Below are 21,120 nucleotides of genomic sequence, written 5' to 3' on the forward strand. Positions count from 1 at the left end.
GAAGAATGACTTCTCGTGTCTTGCTCACAACACACTGTTAATGCATCCCAGAATCATGTTTGCTTTTTTTGCAACCACATCACACTGTTGACTCATATTTAGCTTGTGGTCCACTATAACCCTTAGATCCCTTTCTGCCGTACTTCTTCCTAGACAGTCTCTTCCCATTCTGTATATATGAAACTGATTGTTCCTTCCTAAGTGGAGCACTTTGCATTTGTCTTTATTAAACTTCATCCTGTTTACCTCAGACCATTTCTCCAATTTCTCCAGATCATTTTGAATTATGACCCTATCCTCCAAAGCAGTTGCAATCCCTCCCAATTTGGTATCATCTGCAAACTTAATAAGCCAATATCTAAGTCATTGATGAAGATATTGAACAGAGCCAGTCCCAAAACAGAACCCTGCGGAACCCCACTTGTTATATCTTTCCAGCAGGATTGGGAACCATTAATAACTACTCTCTGAGTACGGTTATCCAGCCAGTTATGCACCCATCTTATAGTAGCCCCATCTAAGTTGTATATGCCTAGTTTATTGATAAGAATATCACACGAGACCGTATCAAATACCTTACTAAAGTCTAGGAATACCACATCCACTGCTTCTCCCTTATCCACAAGGCTCGTTATCCTATCACAGAAAGCTATCAGATTGGTTTGACATGATTTGTTCTTTACAAATCCAAGCTGGCTATTCCCTGTTACCTTATCACCTTCCAAGTGTTTGCAGATGATTTCCTCAATTACTTGCTCCATTATTTTCCCTGGCACAGAAATTAAACTAAGTGGTCTATAGTTTCCTGGGTTGTTTTTATTTCCCTTTTTGTAGATGGGCACTATATTTGCCCCTTTTCCAGTCTTCTGGAATATCTCCTGTCTCCCATGATTTTCCAAAATATAATAGCTAGAGGCTCAGATACCTCTTCTATTAGCTCCTTGAGTATTCTAGCATGCATTTCATCAGGCCCTGGTGACTTGCAGGCATCTAACTTTTCTAAGTGATTTTTAACGTGTTCTTTTTTATTTTATCTTCTAAACCTACCCCCTTCCATTAGCATTCACCATGTTCGGCATTCCTTCAGACTTCTCGGTGAAGACCGAAACAAAGAAGTCATTAAGCATCCCTGCCATTTCCAAGTTTCCTGTTACTGTTTCTCCCTCCTCACTGAGCAGTGGGCCTACCCTGTCCTGGGTCTTCCTCTTGCTTCTAATGCATTCATAAAAAGTCATCTTGTTCCCCTCTATTCCTGTAGCTAGTTTGAGCTCATTTTGTGCCTTGCCTTTCTAATCTTGCCCCTTCATTCCTGTGTTGTTTGCCTATATTCATCCTTTGTAATTTGTTCTAGCTTCCATTTTTTATATGACTCCTTTTTATTTTTTAGATCATGCAAGATCTCATGGTTAAGCCATGGTGGTCTTTTGCCACATTTTCTATCTTTCCTACCCAGTGGAATAGCTTACTTTTGGGCCCTTAATAGTGTCCCTTTGAAAAACTGCCAACTCTCTTCAGTTGTTCTTCCCCCTCAGTCTTGATTCCCATACCTATCAGCTCTCTGAGCTTACCAAAATCCGCCTTCCTGAAATCCATTGTCTCTATTTTGCTGTACTCCCTTCTACCCTTCCTTAGAATTGTGAACTCTATGATTTTATGATCACTTTTACCAAAGCTGCCTTCCACTTTCAAATTCTCAACAAGTTCCTCCCTATTTGTTAAAATCAAGTCTAGAACAGCTTCCCCCCAGTAGCTTTTTCAACCTTCTGAAATAAAAATTTGTCCGCAATACAGTCCAAGAATTTATTGGATAGTCGGTGCCCCACAGTGTTATTTTCCCTCTCCTGAGATCAGACAATAAAAGATGGTATTTCTGGAAGTGTTTTTGAGATACTAGCCGATGCTGCTGAGAACTACTGTTGAAGGTGGTGCTTCCAGAAAGATCATCATCATTCAAGTTTTCTAAAAACCACTAATGCTAAAAGTAGGTCAGGTAAATTAATCCAATTTGTCAGCAGGTCTTCAAATGTCTGTTTTGAGCAACCTGATACAGCTGTGACATTGTCATACTCATTTTTAATTGAGGATCTTACTGGAGTTTTAGAGACTTACTCTCCCCACTCCCTAAGCCCACTTGCCAGCATTTAAAATTTACTGAAGCTCAATGCTAATTATCGGTAATCTGAGTAGGTTTGTGTAGAATGAGCAGTGAATCTTTAAAAATTAAAAAAGGAAGGTAGCAGCAATCTTTAGTCTGTCTTGTTAGGGAAAAAAAAACACTACCACAAAACAAAGGGTAATTTTTTGCTGACCTGCAGCTGGTATTTTTATTTGAATGCCTGTAGGTTCTGCACATAACTAAGGAAATTTGTTCTGAGATGGGGCCATATGTGACCATGCTAGGACAAAGAGCAGATCTACATTTAGCTTCCAAATTTTTGCCTTTTGCTTGGCACATGTCCACACTATGCTGCTGTGACTAACATCCACAGAGACTCATCCTTTAATTACTACAGTGTGCACCATACGTGTGGTGCAATGGGGAAAAAAACCTAGAGTAAATTTAAAATGAAGAGAAAAAGCACCAATATCACCAATCCCTGTAAAGTAGATTTCTAACAGAAAAATATTTTTCAACATAGTAACAAATAAGTGAATACTTTGGCAGCAAGTGGGTTACATAATGGATGACATCAGCAGAAAAGAATAGATCTAATTTAGACATACTACTACATGTATCACAGAAGGAAAATAAAAAATAACATGCGATGTGATGTTCTGTACAATTTTTGACCAGGGACCAGAAAGCTAAAACAGTAGGAAGGTTATTTTCAGGCTTGAGTTTCACTCTGCACTAATGAACTCCAGAATGGTCCTCTCTATATTTTACAAGGCTTTTTACTTGACTCCTCCCCACCAGACACAATATAATCTGCTACAATTTCCAAGGGACTGTGTTGCTGCCATACCAGCTGCTGTGTTGCTGCTCTGCTCTCAACAGCTCCTCAGTAATGACGAGACATGCGAAAGGTCATGCTGTACCTATGGCATTATACTCAGATTTGCAGTGTTCCCACCACCTGCTAGAAATCATGCAGAAATAACTGTGCACAGGGCCGGCTGCAGGCACCAGCTTAGCAAACAGATGCTTGGGACAGCCACTCTGGAGAGGGTTGGCACATCCAGGTATTCGGCAGCAATTTGGTGGAGGGTCCCTCGCTCCCACTCAGAGCGAAGGACCTCCCACTGAATTGCCGCAGATCACGATCGCGGCGTTTTTTTCTTTTGGCTGCTTGGGGCAGCAAAACCCCTGGAGCTGGCCCTGACTGTGCAGCCCATGTTGTGGCTTGGATTACTAGAAATCTCCCATTAATAAACACATGCATAACTAACAACTTTTACTGAATGCAGCCAACTGAGCTGGGGATTTTACAAAGAACTGATTAAACTGGGTCTAGTGTACAGCCTAGGATATTGTTTTAGTTGTTCTGAAGTCCTGATCAGAAGCACAGATGGGAGCTTTCCAGAATGTTGTAGCCAGGCAGGGCTGGATTAATGCAGGGGCCTTAGGGGCTGCAGCCCAGGGCCTCAGACTAAGGGGGGCCATGCAGGCCAGATGCTACCCGCTGCTTCTTTTTATCTGGCCCGGCAAATCTCCATGCCATGGGCAGACACTAGTCCCCGAGCCTCAGCACCCCCTCTCCCCACCCCGGGGTTGGAACCACAAGGCCCAGTTTGCCAATGTGTCCCCCAGGCGAGAGGCATTCAGGGAATCTCTGTGTGCTGTCCCGCCTCCTCCCGCACCAGCTCCGCAGTTCCCATTGGCCAATGAGAGTTGTGGGGGGAGGAGGGGAGCCTGTGGTGCCTGCAGACATGGGCAGCATGCACCATGCAGAGCAGCCTCAGTGGTAGTCAGGTTCAGCTCAGACCTCAAAATTCCCCCTTTGACTTGCTTCCACTCACCTTGACAGGTTCTTCTGGTTAGTAGAGGGGCAGAGTGTGTGTATCACAGGCATTTGATAAGGATAGCAGTGCAGTGGTGTTTCAGAAGCTAGTTGCTAAAAAGCCAAGATTAACTCAAAAATGTAGAACTAAAATACTTCATCGTTAAATGGACTCTATTTTAACTTGCAAAACATTCTTGTAAGAGAAATGCACATAACAGACAAGGAATCAAACTTATTGGTGAGATTTTTTTTGTTTTATTTTTTAGGGTTATATCAAATATTCTGCTCTTTTTTATGGCTACTACAACAATCAACGGACAATCGGCTGGTTGAAATACAGGCTACCGATGGCATACTTCATGGTTGGAGTTAGTGTATTTGGCTACAGCCTGATGGTGGTTATAAGATCGTAAGTATAGTTCTTTGGTTTTAGTGTTTTTCCCCCTCTTTCTCTGAAATTCAAACTAATCTCTATTGCATTTCACCATTCTCCTCCACTTATCATTGTTAAAATAGCAGATTTAGGGACATGGCATGGCACTTTCAGTCCAGTTCCCAGGTGATTAGAATCCATGTGACAATTTCAGAAGACTTTTAGGGCCTACTTCACCAAAGAGCCTACTCTTGCATTCCTTGCACTCCCAAAACCACACATTGATGCCAATAGGAGCTGTGAGGACTTTGCACTAATCAGCTTCTAGTCAAGGATCTCAAAGATTTAATTTAGCCTCCCAAAACACTGGAGATAGATGTTGTTGACCTCATTTCACTGATGGAGAATTACAGGCACAGAGTTAAGTGACTTGCCTGTGGTCACACAGAAAGAAGTTCTATTCCTGCTTTTGAACAGACTATTTGCTGACTCCACATCATGTGAGTTAATCACAACACTACCCTTGCTCCCCATAGGAAAGTGTAAGCCAAATGGATTTTTATGTTTATTGAAGCAGGCACGTTGCTATTCAGTGCACACAAAATCTTGAGTCTTTTGTTGGAATGAGGCACAGAAATGTATCCAGACACTCAGATGTGCTGTACATTTATAATATTACTCTACTCTAGCATTGTGTAACCATTGAAATCTTTCTGGAACATCATGTTGTAGCTGGTATATCTGACAGCACCAGAAGTATGTTTTTCTTTATCTAAATAGCATGCAAAATAGCACAGACATAGTTTGATAAGCGTGATATTTATTTGTATTGTCATAGTGCTTAGGCATGAACCAGAACCCTATTTGCTAGACACTATACGAATAATTCCTCTCCTGGTCCATTTATGAATCCTCCTAAATTTCATTGACGTTACTGTTATTAAAAATCCTCCAATATGGCTATCATTTTGTAGTGAATAGTGGATCTGCATCATGTTATATGGACTCAGCCCTCCTTAAACCAGAAGTATTTATTTAAAGAAAACAGCTACAACCAGACAAAGCAGATACTGCCACATAACTTGAGTCCCAGCTTTGTTTTCCTTATTTACCAGGAATCACAACTTGTCTGAATTTCTATATAGCACACAGGGGCATCTAGTGGCTGAATAATATACTGCAAGTAAACACATTGCCATTTGTGTCATCGCACAGGATGGCCAGAAATGCCAACGAAAACACAGGAGATGGAGATGACAACAATTTCACTTTCAGCTGGAAAATGTTCACTAGCTGGGATTACCTCATTGGCAATCCAGAGACCGCAGACAACAAATTTGCATCTATTGCAACCAGCTTCAAGGTAATATCCAAATGGCATACAGTTTCTCTACAGGGAGTTCCCTGCCTCTGGAGATGCTACTAGAATCCACCTTAGCAGAATTTTTAAGGGAAAAATTAGACAATAACCTGGATACCTATGTAACATCCCAAGGTGCCCCCTGGGACAAAATGATTAACCATGGTGATTCTAAGTTCCTATGTTCTGTGCTTAACAGATCTCCATATTTAGGGTTTGGCAGGCTATTGCTGCTCTACTTTCCTCTGGAGAATGGAGTAGGGAATATCAGTGAGGAATAAGTGAGTGGTTTTCAATGGCAAGGGGCGGAGATACTCTTGTGGAGCTTGATCTTTCCTATATGCCCTCTCCTGTGTTTCAGTTAGAGATGCAGCAGAGCTGAGAAGTTTGGTTTCAGATGCTAATTTCCCCCAAGTTCAACAACAAAATGGGATCCTTCACTCCTTCCCAACACAGCATGCACATGATAGATTCTTGCCCAAACTCATGCTCTTGCTGGCATCTGCTTTAGTTTGCTGCCTTGGAGACTCAGTTTAAGAAATAGGATTTTGCTTATAAACAGTTCTATATTGAACTTAATCCAAGCTCCTTCATAGGCTGGTTATCCCCAGTGGTGCTGGAACAATTTATACAGTGAGAGTAGTGAGAGCCATTGAACCAAACTGCAAACCCTGCATATGATGAAAGTCACTTTAAGCCGGGGGTGCAGCAGCATCCCCTAGTTCCAGCACCTATGCTTATCCCCAGGGCTTTTGCCTACAGAGCTTCTTGTCTCTCTTCCTTGCTCTCTCACCTCAAATCAAAGGTCTTATCTTGAGTTAAAAGGAAACTCAGCTGCTCTGGCTGCCAAAGAGTCTGTAGAATTGTGCTGCACATCCACATGAAGTACTAAGCCCTGATACTCTATCACAGAGCTCACTAGAGAGATTAGCCCTAGCCATGATGCATTAGTATGAACTTTCCTAAATACAATGGGATTCAGATCCAAGGATCTGGTTTGGAGCCCAGCTCTAATTCCAATATAGAGGTTGTGTTTGGTTTTATTTCTAATATAGCTGTCACAATCTGCCAGTATACAAGCTAACTTGAATGAAGGGGATTTGGCAAAAATTCTTTGTTTAGCTTATTACATGTTTATGGAAAAGGAGACAGACAAGGAGTTTGTGTACATTTCCATTTGGGTCTTTGCTATCATGTTACGCAATACCAGCCAAATTCTGATTCAGTTATACTGGTGTGAATCACAATAACTCTACTGATGTTAATGGAGTCATTGTGAATTTATACTGGTCTCGTTGAGAACAAAGGTTGGCCCACATTGTATAAATTCTGAAGAAAATTGTTATGGAGAAAGCAATTATTGAGAAGATCCACTGTAGAGCTTGTTGAAAAATGCCAGTTATATGCAGGGGAAAAAAATTAATATCCCATGAAAAGTTTTGGTTTTTCAATAAAAATCCAGAAGCCAAAAATGGAAAAAAGTTGTCAATTTTTCAGAACCATTTTCTATTTTAAAACATCAGGCATTGCTAACCATTTTTGGTTTTGAAAAGCAAACACTGAACACTTTTACTGAAAACCAAACCAAAAAGATTAATTTTTAACTGTACATTGTTACCTCTCAAAAAATTCAGCTTTGGAGTTATGGAAAATTTCCATTAACATTTTGGTCAAAAAGCCATTTTTTTCCATGTAACAAAGTTTCAATAAAAGTCAACCAGCTAAGATGAACTCCGTGCATAGAAGAGCCCAATATAAAATGGATTGGGTAAAACATTTCTAGAATTCTTGAGAGGAGCAAAGAGCAGTTTAGGTATCAGCACACCTGAAATGGTTTTACACACTGAGAAAACCAACTGCATAGATCATTGTGGAAGGAGAAATCAGTAATTAAAGATTATGTTCAATTTCTTAAGATACAAATTCTTGAGCTGAATCCTACATCAAAGTCCTTGAATTTCTTGAACTTAATCCTCTGCATTACTCACACTCCAAGTAAGACCTTTGAGAAGGAAGGAGGTGACGTGCATCAAGCATAGATAAAAACCGAAGGATCTTTGCTACAACAGAAAAGCCAGTTTTAAAGGTGTATTAGATTTAGGGCTTATAATGTCTAACAGTAGACAAACAGCATCTGGAGTGCTTGCATTAGTCATTTTAGTCTTCTTTATTTTAATATTTGCTGTTGAAAAGTTCATCCTTGAAGCTGGTAAAACTTTTGGGCACTCTCCAGAGAAAATTACTGGCTCAGGCTGCCAAGTGGGGGGAGGGGGATTTAATTTCTTTTGGCTCAGTCCTGAAAAGCCTGGACTATTTCCTTTATTGTATGGGTAAGCAGGTAGGTAGGGAAGATTTAGGATCCTAACAATTCAGAAAAATGCAACATCAAGTTGAGGTAAGTGGCTTTTAAAAAAAGATCAAGTGTGGGGAAAATCCCTTGTAATGCTTTGAAAGAGTGGCTTTACTCAGCTATAATCTAAGCAAACATCTTGGACAGAAATCTCCCTGGTTTTGAAAGCGCAAATTCCACAAGTGGTCTGATAAGGCAAGGGGAGGGTGCTAAGAAGGCAAATGTGGTACAAACTCAAACTCAGACTTGTGGAGAACAAACTGAACTAATGTGACAAAGAATCTGAAGGAAAGATATTTTTCAGTTGCTTAGATACCAATGCTAGGCGTCTAGGCAACAAGCAAGAGGAATTGGAATTCTCACTGATGAGAAGAAATTTGATATAATTGGAATGTTAAAATCACTGGTTACAATCTGTTTAGGAAGATCAGAGTAGGTAAAATTGGGTGGCACTCTACATTAATGATCCCTTTTTAGCTGATAACTCAGAAGGGCAGGATCTTGAATGCATTTAGATTAATATGCTAACTAACAAAGAACAGGAGGGGGTACTGGTGGGGATCTGTTACGGACCACCAAATCAAATTAGAGAACAGGATGAGTTACTCCTGAACACCCAGCTATAATGTGTGAAAAGAAAAATTGTGTTATGGGAGACGTATGGTGAAGGTTCCATGTAACCAGTAGTATAACATTAGAGTTTCTAAAAAAAATATGTATAGAAAATTTTCCAGTGCAAGTAGTATTGTACCCAACAAGAAGAAACTTAATTATGGACCTCACTATGACACAAAAAGACAATTTCATTCTTGGAGTAGAAGTTGGTGGTTGCCTAGAGACTACTAATCATGATCTGATTACATTCAATCCAGGCAACCTAACCAGAAATATATGCTTCAAAAAGTCCAAATTCTTCCCAAAGCTGAGGAAAATTGAGTGGAAATCTTTAAACATAAAAATATGAATGAAAATTAGGCATTCTTTAAAAAGAGTTTATTAGATGTCCAAAAAGCCATGATTTCACAGTCATAGCTCTCAAAAATAAGATTGAGAAGTGGCTTGATTACAGGTTGTGAGTACCTTTATGGGGAGAAAAGGGTACTAAACTGTTCTTTAATCTAGCAGAGAAAGGCATAATGAGAACCAATGGCTGGAAGATGAAGGCATAAATATTTAACAGTAAGGGTATTAACTACTGGAATATTGTAACAAACTTCCCAGGGAAGTGAATTCTCCATCTCATGATGTCTTCAAATGAAGATGGGATGCCTTTCTGGGAAATGTGCTTTAGTCAAACACAAGGCATCCTCCTCAATAACAGCATGGGGTAACTGGATGAAATTCTATAGCCTGTTATAGACAGGAAGTCAAAGTAGACGATCTAATTGTCCCTTCTGGTTTTAAACTCAATGAATCTATGTATCTGCCACAATTCTTTAAATGTATCTACTTATAAAGGAGTCTATTGTGGATGAGCAAGAAAGTAACAAGGATGAGAACATCCATCTGAGAAGATTCCTTCGGGTTCTGGCTAACGTACTTATCATATGCTGCTTGTGTGGAAGTGGCTACCTCATTTATTTTGTGGTTAAACGGTCCCAGACTTTTTCAAAAATGCAAAACATTGGCTGGTATGAAAGAAATGAGGTAAGAAGAGTTTGTTTCTGATTTTCTGTAATATTGACTTTCCTTGGAAAGAAGTGTAATTGTTAGCATGAAGAAATCTGCTAAAACAAAAGATTGTGGGTTCAAGTCACACATCAGGATTAAGGTTAAAACGTTCAAAAGCACCAAAGTGTACATCTAACACAGGGCGGGGGGAGTGAGTCTCAGAGTTTGGATCTTGGGCTTGTGGTACAGGGCAAAAAAATAGCTATGTAGACATTCCTGCTTCGGATGGAGCCCAGGCACTGAGACCTACACACCTTGCTGGATTTCAGAGCTCAGATTCCAGCTCAAGCGGGAACGTCTATACTGCTATGTTTTAGCTCCACAGCCTGAGCCATACAGGCCTGAGTCAGTTGACCCAGGCGCTGATACTTTCTGCCACAAGGTTGTTCTCTCCCCTCACCCCCAGCGTAGACACAACTGAAGTGACTTAAGTAACTAAGTCCCGTTCATTTTCAAAGGGGCTTATGTGACTTAGGTGCTTTCGAAAATTTTACCCCAAGTCTCACACCGGGAATTGAGATGCAGTGTTGTACTAGAAGGGTCCCTTGACTGTTAGAGGTGCCCTCCCTTCAGATAAAAAGTTAAACGAAGATCCCTTCTGTCCATTGCTGATAGATCTGGTGAAAAATAGAATCTCCACCTCATGGGAAATGTGGAAATTTTGATATTTGGTTTTGTTACATTTTAAGGCAAAAAGTTGAAATCCTGGAATTTTTCACAGAATGAAGTATTCCTGAATGTGTTGTGACCTTATCAGAATGTTTCATTTCAACTTCATTTCAGCTTTTGTTATAATATATAAAAGTTGAAATGATGAAGTCCAAACTAAATGTTAAGATCATTTCCTGTGAGAATTTTGATAAAATTGATACATTCCTGCAAAAAACATTTCAATGTAGTTGAATCAGCATTTTTCAACAGAAATGTTCCCTCAGAAAAATTTTAACCAGCTGTAACCAAGAGACATTCTTGATGCCCAACTTCTGGCCAGTGTTTCCTCTCTCAGTAAAGTAGGTAATAGAAAAACCTGTATATTCTGTCAGGGACTACACAAATGCAACTCTTCTTAAACTCAGTGGGTGTTGTACATGTGTGTGATCAGGGGCAAAATTTGTGTGTCACTGCTGTTTTCATAAGAAAACTGAGTTCCAGATATGTTTCCATCCTAGTCAGCAACATTCTTAAAATTGTGAAGGCGACACTCATTTAAAAAAAAAAATTTATGCACAAGCTGACAGCTTAATTTCCATGATATTCTTGCTACAATAAAATAGGACCATTGGACCTCATTCTGAAAGGCCTCAGCTCTCCTTAAAGTAAAAAGGGAGTGTGGTTAAGTAAGCTCCTCACAGGACTGGGGTCACAGGAGCATCTTCTGTTGACCTCATCCAACATAACAACATAAGTGTCCTGGCAAAATACACAAGTCATCCCAGGTTATTCAGATTCTGGGACTGTAGGAGGTAAAGAAATTAGATATGCCAGGAATTGAAGTCATTTCAGCTCAAAAGTCCTTCATAAGTCCATCAAAAGCTCCAATCACTTGCTGACTTACTGCCTGCAGCTGCTGAATTGTGCAGATATGTCACTGTTTAAACCTTATTACTGTAATTGGACTTTGTTAATAAGGAGCAGGGACTAATATGGTGACATGCTACCATATAGCATAACTGTTTCAGCACTATATATGTTAATACATTTCCTGACCTGCATTAATGGAAAATTGCAGACTCTGAAAGAGATGTCAGCTTCCTCTTCATAGGAAGTGAAGTGGCCTTGATATATGAAATATTGTAAGACCTATTTTGATAAGTGCTGAAAATAACATTATTGTTGTTATTAACAGTAGTATCCTCCTTTGGCAGGTTGAAATTGTTATGTCCTTGCTAGGAATATTTTGTCCCCCACTGTTTGAAACCATTGCTGCCTTAGAGGAGTATCATCCTCGCATTGGATTGAAATGGCAGCTGGGACGTATCTTTGCTCTGTTTCTCGGGAACCTCTATACCTTTTTATTGGCCCTAATGGACGATGTCAATGAAAAGGTAAGCAGCACTACAATGAAACTCATATGTTCTAGAATTCTTATAGCTAACATGAACAAAAGGCTCCCTTGCAATAGGATATTACTGATTTTTTTCCCCATTCATATGTATACAAAAGGTATATATGTAAACAGAGGGATTGTCTTCTGTAATTGCTGAAGATTAGAACAATTTGAATATTTTTATCTGACACTGTTTGCAGTTTCTACTAATACACCACCTCAGTTATAATTTTTATATCTATCTTTAAAGTTTTCCTATTACAGTGTTGCTGGCTGATAAAGAGCATAGAAGGGGAAAAGTGTCTAAAAATGATCCACTGAAAAGCACTTTAAATTGAGAATAATAAAGTGAATCTGGTATGTTTATTCTGCCCTGAAAATGATAAAGTGAGTAATCATAAATGTGAAAAATCAGACTCCCTCTGAATCCTTGTGAAAAACATCCACAACAGTGCAATTTTTCTGTTAACAGTGGCCAGATTCTAATGCCTTTACTCACCTTGCATACAATCTTACCACAGAAGAAATCCTGTTCACAACTAGAGAGCTGCCCATGGAGTAAGGTACTAATTAGCATGAGCAAGGGGATCAGAATCAGGCCCAATATGAGCACTGCCCGCAGCAGGCACTGCAAAGGCTACTTTTTATTCATTCAAACCTTATTTCCAGCTTTCTCCATTCACACATGACCTGTTTAAAAAAGTGCTTTCAGTGAAGGCAAAAATCTACCTTTCCACAGCAAAACACGAGGCCTAGGCACCACTTAAGCCCTAGAATGAACTTTTCAATTGTGCTGAACAAGATTAGTTATATCCCGAGCTGCAGTGGTTCTATATGGCAGGGGAAACTGGAACCATCTCTATCAATCATCAAACTGCTATGCGTACTGATAAAAAGGGAAATAGAATGTGTTCCCTAGGACTCATCTAGTACTCCCGTTTCAAATGCACTACAAAATTGTGTGTGCAGTAGCAGGGTCCACACAGCCAATTAGTGCATGGCAGGCTAGTGTGCTGTAAATTCACAGCTTGGCTTGCTGCACGCTAGGTTTCTACATAGATAAGCCCAGATGTTATTATTGTTTGCTTTGTGAGCTACTGCTAGTGTTGGAACCCAGAGGCTACATTTGTTGTAGGTCACTATTTACATGAAAGATAGCACCTACATATCATGGTGGTAGCCACAGTAGATAGGCCCAAGATGTACAGTTTTTAATCTATCTGGATTTGGGCTGGAGCCTGAATTTGCCCTACCTGTAGGTGTGCTCTGATCTGGTGTATTGGTTTAGGCCCAACACTAGAGATTTTCAGCTGCACGTGTCTCTTCTGTTTTAGCTGACTGAAGAAGTAGTGATAAAGAACATCACACACTGGACCCTGCTTAGCTACTATAACTCATCTGCAACGAATGACAGTGCGGTTACTCCACCTCCTATTGATCCCGCAGATGTGCCTAGAGGTCCTTGCTGGGAGACAACTGTGGGCATCGTAAGCAGTTTTGAGGACCTCGGCTATGATAATATGTAGAAGTTTCTTAGCGGAGTCTTTTTTCGTTGTTTTTAATTTTACCAGTCTTTGAAGTTTTCTGCCCAAATGACCAATATGGCAGGCCTGCACAACTCGTAAAGTGGTGAGGGCCATATTACTCCAAAGAAAACAGCTGAGGGCCGAACCCCTCCTCCCCAGCCCCGTCGAACCCTCCCCGCAGTACCACCCAGCCCCCTGAAACAAACCCCACCCCCCAAGCGCTGCCCACCCCATCAAAACAAACCCTCCTTCCCCAGCACCGCCCCACCGAAACAGCGGTATTGAACCTTGGTAATATGTTATAGCAGGCCCCTAAGGTAGTATAATTAAGGTAAAAGAAAAATGTCTTTTTGCTAGAAGTAGAATAAGATCTTCCCCCCACTTTGTAATCAGTTGCCCTGTTGAATGAATAAGGTATGACTGATGAAGGTGTGGAAGGCAGCACCTCCAGACAGCTGCAACTCTTGGAGAGGGGATGGGAGCCAGACCAGATCAATAGAACAGATCAGCCACCGACTCGTAGCTCGCCACCTCAGCCCCCCACCTCCCACTCGCCTCCTCAGCCACCCACCCTCCCCAGCTCGCCTGCTCCCCTGCTCGCCTTCTCAGCCCCCGACACTGCCCGTCCGCTCGCCTCCTCAGCCCTCCACCCTTCCCTGGCTAGTGATGAGATGCCAAAATCTTAACAACTGGTCCCCTCCTCACCCCACAAAGGAGTTGTGGCCTGCCCCCGCCCCCCTGGGACTCCTGCCCTATCCAACCCCCCGCGTTCCTTGACACTCCCCCCAGGATCCCTGCCCCATCCACTCCCCTTCCCTGTCTCCTGACTGCCCCCCGCTGCCCCATCCAACCCATCCTCTCATTCCTGATGGCCTCCTGCCTCATCCAACTGCCCCTGGAACCCTTGCCCCTGACTGCCCCCCGCCACCCCATCCAACCTCCCTCTCCTTCCTGACGGCCCCCCCAGGGACCCCTGCCCCCATTTAACCCCCCTGTTCCCTGCCCTCTGACCGCCCCAACCCCTATCCAACCCCCCTGCTCCCTGCCCCCTTACTGCGCTGCCTGGAGGTGGCTGGCGGCACTACAGCTGCACCGCTCGGCTGGAGCCGGGCCACACTGTTGCCGCGCAGCGCCGGGAGCACCGGGTCAGGCCAAGCTCGCAGCCCCCCTGCTTCCCGCAAATCAGCTATTCACGCAGGAAGCCTGGGAGGGCTGAGAAGCAAGCGGTGGCTTCACGCTCAGGCCCAAGGAGATGGAGGCGGAGGTGATCTGGGGTGGGGAGTGGTTCCCCTGCGCGCCCCCAGGTTACATGCTGCGGTGCGGGTGGCCCTCCTCGCATGGAGTGGAGGTGAGCTGGGGTCGGCTGCCGGCTCACCTGCCCCTTCGCCACTGCCCACCCACTCGCCTCCTCAGCCCGCCTCCCTCCCCTGCCGCCACGGGCCGCACAGTGAGCCCACGTGGGCTGCATGTTGTGCAGGTCTGCAATGTGAGGTGCTTTAAAAAACTTCCATGCAGTAGCAGCAGCACTGATGTACAGCATAGGGGCATGCAAAGAGCCAAATACCTCCTCAGAGCTTATGGAAGCACTCAAGCTATCACTGACAGAAGAAATTACAGGCATTCCTCCTCTCACAGATGAAGCTCTATGAAAGGAGGTTGATCTTGTGGGCAGAGCACGGGCTGTCATGAGACCCAGGCTCTATTCCTGGCTCAGTTCCCAACTCAATGTTTTGCTCTCAACATTTGGGGCAAAATTTTCAGGAGTGGCCACCAAGTATCCAACTTGAGATACTTTCAAGAAGGCTGGTTTCCAGAAACACTGAGCAACCAAAAGTGGAAGCTATTGCAATTGGTGACATAGACTGTATTATCAGTTTGGTCATACATTAAAGAGTAGCTTCTAATTTAATATTATTCACTATGTTTCACCTTTCACCCAGTATCTAATATAAAGAGTAGCTATAGTGCAATATGTGGGAGGCTCTGAAATCAACCAACAAATTGTAAAGAAGTAGTTTTAGCACAATTTGTTTTGGGAAATGAAATTCATAACAGAACAGTTTATGGGGTAAGCCTCATTAAATTCAGAGCTTTCTGTGAGCATGTTTGCAGAAAGCTATGTGATAAATCAGAAATAACCACCTCAGCATGCGTATGTTTTAGATTAGCACTGGACCTGCTCCTATTTCCTGGGATCACAATGTATAAGGGAGACAAGGTGGGTGAGGCAGTATCTTTTATTGAATCAACTTCTATTGGCTTAAAACCACCTTCACCGAAACAAGGTCAGTACACCAGAGAAGTAGATCACATCATGGAACAGACCACTCTAATTCCCCACAGAACCTGCTTCAATACAGCAAAAAAGCCACAGACCACACATCCCTAGTTGTCAACCACCACCCCACACTGGAGCCCATACAAGGTATCAAACAATTACAACTCATACTTGATGGGGACCACATCCTGAAAGAAATCTTTTCTGAACTCCTTTTTCTGGTCTTCAAAACAACCCCCCAACTTCTTCATCTGAAGCAAGCTCTCCACAGACCAGGCCCCACCAACTCAAAGTGCCACTAGCCCCTGCCATAACACCACATGCAAAATCTGCAGACATATTTCCATTGTTATGATGATCAATACCCACCCCCCACAACACACCTTTCAAGATCCCTGGGTCCTACACAAGCCTATCATAATATACAGTGTACCTCATCCAGTGCATCAAATGCCCCAACAACTATGCAGGGGAAATGAGACAATCACTATGCTCTCAAATGAACTCACACAGATAAATAAATGCAAGACATCACCTGTGGGTGAACACTTTTCACAAAACAATCACTCTATACTGGACCTCTCCGTCCTCATCCTCAAAGGAAACCTGCACAACACTTTCAAAAAATGAGCTAGGGAGCCCAAATTCATAAAAAAAACAAAACTCTGCTAGACACAAAAAAAATCATGGACTCAATAGAGACCCTGATTTTATGTCTCATTACAACAATCTGTAACCCACTAACTCTCCTTTGTGCTGCAACTGCAGAGATGTTACCTGCCCACTTCATTTTGAGTGGTTTCTTGCAGTGTGCGTTAACTCCTTATGTTTAACAATCAGTACCACCTTGTATTTAGCTCTGACAATCTGATTGGCTTTCCCAGACTTCTAAAAGAGGCTCTGGGGACCTTGAAAGTTTGTATCCTTCACCAGCAGAAGTTGTCCCACTACAAAAAGATAATACACCTCTACCTCGATATAACGCTGTCCTCGGGAGCCAAAAAATCTTACCACGTTATCTCAAACTTGCTTTTATCCACCGGAGTGCACAGCCCTGCCCCCTGGAGCGCTGCTTTACCACGTTGTATCTGAATTCGTGATATATTGGGGTAGAGGTGTACCTCACCCAACTTCTCTCTCTCATATCCTGGGCCAAACACAGTTATAACAACACTGCAAACAATACATACGGAAGCCATAGAATTTAGATGATCTGGTGGTCCCTTCCGGCCTTAGTATGACCTCCTGTATATCACATCCCACCAACAGTGCCCAGCATCTGCACTCTAAAGCCAAACAACCATAATGAGAACAAAACAACTGAAATTAGACCTAAATAATCAAAACTAGACCAAGCAGGCCAGCCAGCAATTGATAGTTGGTGGCTGTAATACAGCCTGTGCTTCTTGAAGCACACAGACTGCGAGCATTACCAAAAGTCAGAAGACAAGGAAAAGACCCAACTTCTATTCTGTTTAAAGGTCCCTCCTGGAGAGAAACAGATGAAGGCAGGATACAGTCTTATCATGCACCACTTAAATTACAGTAGCTAATTTCTCTTTCCTTGTATTCAATTGCAGGAATTTGTAAGACTCACTGTGTCTGATATTCTGGTGACCTATGTAATCATCCTGGTGGGAGATTTTATTCGTGCTTGCTTTGTCAGATTTGTGAACTACTGCTGGTGCTGGGACCTTGAGGCTGGATTTGTAAGTCAATGCCTTAAAGCTGAAAGGATATGAGCAATTTTTAGCCATTTATTTACATTTTATATTAGAGTTTTTTAAAATGCATTAAGCCTTATTACAATCTAATTTGATATTTTAATTCATGAAGTGTGTCCATGCAACATTTCTCTGCAGGTCAATACAGCTCACCTTAAAAAACAAAACAAAAAAAACCACCCTGCTCTAATCCTACTAAGATCAGGACTGACTGAACCCTGCAAGATTCAGTCCATTTTGGTGTTTGTGAACTAAACCATGCAATTGACTTCACAAGGAATCAATTGTGTGTTCACTTGCTGATTGAAATTCACTTAGCTGAACTTTCAAGTCCTCCCCATTTAGGTCCCCTTCTCAAGCCCCAGGACCTCCCTATTGATAGTGTCCACTATGGATGAGGCAGGATATCTTAACAACAGTATGAATCCTATGCAATATTATTTGCCCTTGAAAGTAGTGTTCCTTCTGATGTATGTACACATGCAGTTTCTTCCAGGCTGAATAAAAAGTAGGTGCAAGAATTCATCTCAGGCAACGTGGAGGAGCATAATACTCACCACTTATATCCATCCTTACTTAGACCCTTGGAAACTACATCAGCCATGGTGAACCACTCCAATAGGTAACCCAGAGACCAGTTTTAAAACTGTGTGTCATGGCATGGATTTACCTAAACTATAGAAGCAAAAAACAACCAACCACTAACAAAGGAACTCTGAGGTTAAGAAAATGTACAATCCAGAATCTCTTTGCACTGAGAGGAAGTCTCCCCACTTACAGCTAGCCACAGAAAGAAAGGAACTGAAGCAGTTAGGGCTGCATGTGCTTTTATAAGCTCAGCTTATACATTTTTGGTGCTGCAAGAGAGGGCTCATTTGGCCTGTCAGAGGTTTGCTAGCTGGACTCAACCTTGACCATGGTCTAGCAACTTCGGGGTAACTAGTGATCCCAGCTGGATGTGATGGAGCTTAATCAGAATGACTGACCCCAGCTGCAGAGGACAATTTAAACAGAACTGAACTCAGATCAGAGGGATAAGACTCATGAGAGAGGAATAAAGAGGGTTCCTTCCCTGGGAAAGCCCTGAGGAAGCTGGAAGAGATCCACAGGGACCAGGTTAGGGTCCTGTGATCCCAGGGGAAGAGAGGCAATATGGGGAATCCTGCTGGGGAAGGAGCAGCCTACAAGAAACTGTGTAGGGCCCAGGAGTAGGGGCAAAGCAGAAGAGTGTAGAGTGGCCTGAGAGGGGCAGAAGAAGTTATTAGTCTGGGGATTTATTTTGAATTTACAGTTGGATCTTTTGTTATCCTGGAAGGGATCTGAACTTTTAAGTAACCTGGCTAGAAAGCTAGGCCATGGAAGACCCAGACAGAGAGAGGCCATTGTGGGGCCAAGAAAGTGGACTGCCTGCAATGCTGCCTCTAGGCATGAAGGGGTGCACAGGAGGTAAGGGTACACTCGAACATAGCCCCACAGACAGTGCTTTCCGGAATGTTCTTGAAGCTCAGCATTGCTTCCTACCCCTGTGAATATGACAAGGCAACTCTATCAAACTTACCAGTTAGTGGTGAGTAACTTCTCGGTCATTGAGCTCTGATTGCCAAGTGAATACCAAGGGATTGGTTCCCTTTCATCCCCTCACAGCTCATTTCACAAACACCAGGACATCCTCCAGGAAAGCTATGAAGTACACCTCTTACATCTTTCAGGCACTTTTTAATAAATAGAAAAAAATGGCTTATTTTACATCTATTCACCATCTCTCAGTGACACTTAAAAGTGCTGCTTCAGGGTTCATTATATGCTCCCTGCTTTCTTTGTCTCTGGCCCTTGACAACGTCATGCTACAGAATGGTTTTGTAACCCAGAAACAAACTGCATTCAGAATTCATCACAAGCTTACCACGCTTAACAAGCTAAAGCAAGTGAACCTTCAGGGGCTTGGGGTCTAATCCCACTCCCATTAAGTTCAGCAGGAGCAATACAATGCCCTTGTTTACCAAGGGCAAAATTGTGGCTTTAAGCAACCACCCCTAAAGGAGGCACTGTGTTTTGCAGTCATGGCTCCTGCTACAACCCTTAGCACTCGGTCCCTCATGCCATGCTAGCTCCACTGCCGGGTGCAGAAGGAGGGCAGGGCCGTGACCCTGTTTTTGTACTCCTCCTCCTGTCTCATGCCTTTGGGAGTTTCTTGAGCCCTATGATGCTAGAATCCACTGGTTCTTGGACTGGGATTGTTCCTGGCCTTTGCATAGGGGCAACAAAGAATGGTGGGTGCTTTTTCATACTGCCCTTCCCACCCTGACCTCTGTGCAGTGCCAGACACAATCTGGCCCAGGAGTTTGAAATCATGGCAAACAGGTCACTGCAGCTCCCTGACAGGAAAGTTTGAAACAATTTGGATAAAGCAAAGGCACTTCTTTTCATATCTCCCAAACACGCAAGCAACTTCAAACAAGTCTTTCTGAAGTACAACAAAATTTGGCCTATATTTAGTTAGTTTTCATTTCTTTACACACCCCTTCCAATGTCCTGGTTTTGTCTGGGTCCTAAAATGCTATAGCCTCACAAGAATGGCTACTTCATTCATTCGAATGGTTCGAAGCTTACTGTAACCAAGAAGTGCCAAAGTTCTTACAAGAAAGCCTGTTTTTAACAATATTGCTACCCTTATTACTATTCAAAAGAGGTTTATCTAACCAAGAGGAATACAATGGTAATCACCTATATAACTCAAGTATATTCATAGGTTGACGCCAGTGTATTTATATTCACATTTTTTCTGTCATGGATTGTGGAATATGCCTTTCATTAAATCTATTAATTTTAAAGTGCCTACAGCTAAAATCAACTATGAAAAAAAAAAACAGGCTATGAAGGTTACAACTATTTCATTGAAGCAAGAAGTCACACTGGGTTTAAGGTAAAATTAAATTGCAAATGGTCCAAAAATCAGAAAAAAAGTATCCAATGCCCATCCTCTCCAAAACTTTGAGCATTTGAGTAAAAAAAACTCTGATCTGAACCATTCTGAGTTTTCCAAAAACAAAAACAGATTCAGTTTTGCCACATTTGAAAACCCTGACTTCACAAAACACTGTCAAATGAACTGAGGACATGTCTATACTGCAAAGTTTTGCCAACACAAGTTACGTCAGCATACATTCACTGCAGTTAGCAGATCACTTGTGTGTTTGCATACGTGGTTCCTTGAGTTGGACAGGACAGTGGACATTTCTAAATATTGTGACCTTAATCATGTTTTGCAGAGCTGTAACTAGGGGAGAGCGATCAGGTCAGCTGCTCAGCACACAAAGATGCAGGAGCAGAAAAAATGAGTGGCATGGGGGGGTGGAGAGTACATGGGGTCACCTCCCCCACACCCCAGATTTCTACCTTCCATTCAACATAGAGGTTTTTAAACTATGGGGGGCACCTCACCTGAGGGGGGGCATACCCCACAGTTTGAAAACCAATTGCCTCCTGCCAGGAGCCAGGGAGATCAGAAGCCTGTGGGAGCTGCTCGCCCCACTTGGGCACCCTGGCTCTCTGCTGTGGGAGCTGGGGTGCTGCCTAGCAGCCCTCCCTACTCTGCTCCCTGAGCCGGGTTGCCTTTGCATAGCCGGTCACTCCCCAGGCAGCTCCGAGCTGCACCTCTGACTCCCTCTTGCTTCTTCCCTGAAGGAGCCTGGCACCGGCTGGTGACACCTCCTACCTGCAGAGCCCGACTGCCAGGAGATATTCCCCAAGGTGCTTGCTCGCTGCTGCCCTGGTGTTCATGGCTCTGCTGCTGCTCCGCAGTGGTGACCAAGTGCCATGGGAAGTATCTCGTTGCAGTTGGGCTCTG

The 21,120-nt window shown here is 42.8% G+C and overlaps 1 protein-coding gene across 1 annotated transcript in view; it reads left to right on the forward strand.

Moving 5' to 3' along the window:
• The window catches only part of TMC2 (transmembrane channel like 2), a 49,867-nt gene that overhangs the window by 20,760 nt on the left and 7,987 nt on the right, over nt 1–21,120 (forward strand). Inside the window, exons 9-14 of the mRNA XM_050939717.1 lie at nt 4,211–4,353; nt 5,533–5,680; nt 9,486–9,674; nt 11,564–11,743; nt 13,080–13,232; nt 17,130–17,258. Coding sequence (XP_050795674.1) covers nt 4,211–4,353; nt 5,533–5,680; nt 9,486–9,674; nt 11,564–11,743; nt 13,080–13,232; nt 17,130–17,258 — 942 coding nt within the window. The remainder of the gene's footprint in view (nt 1–4,210; nt 4,354–5,532; nt 5,681–9,485; nt 9,675–11,563; nt 11,744–13,079; nt 13,233–17,129; nt 17,259–21,120) is intronic.

Source organism: Gopherus flavomarginatus, chromosome 2 (assembly GCF_025201925.1).
Source record: "Gopherus flavomarginatus isolate rGopFla2 chromosome 2, rGopFla2.mat.asm, whole genome shotgun sequence".
NCBI classification, from domain to species: domain Eukaryota; kingdom Metazoa; phylum Chordata; order Testudines; family Testudinidae; genus Gopherus; species Gopherus flavomarginatus.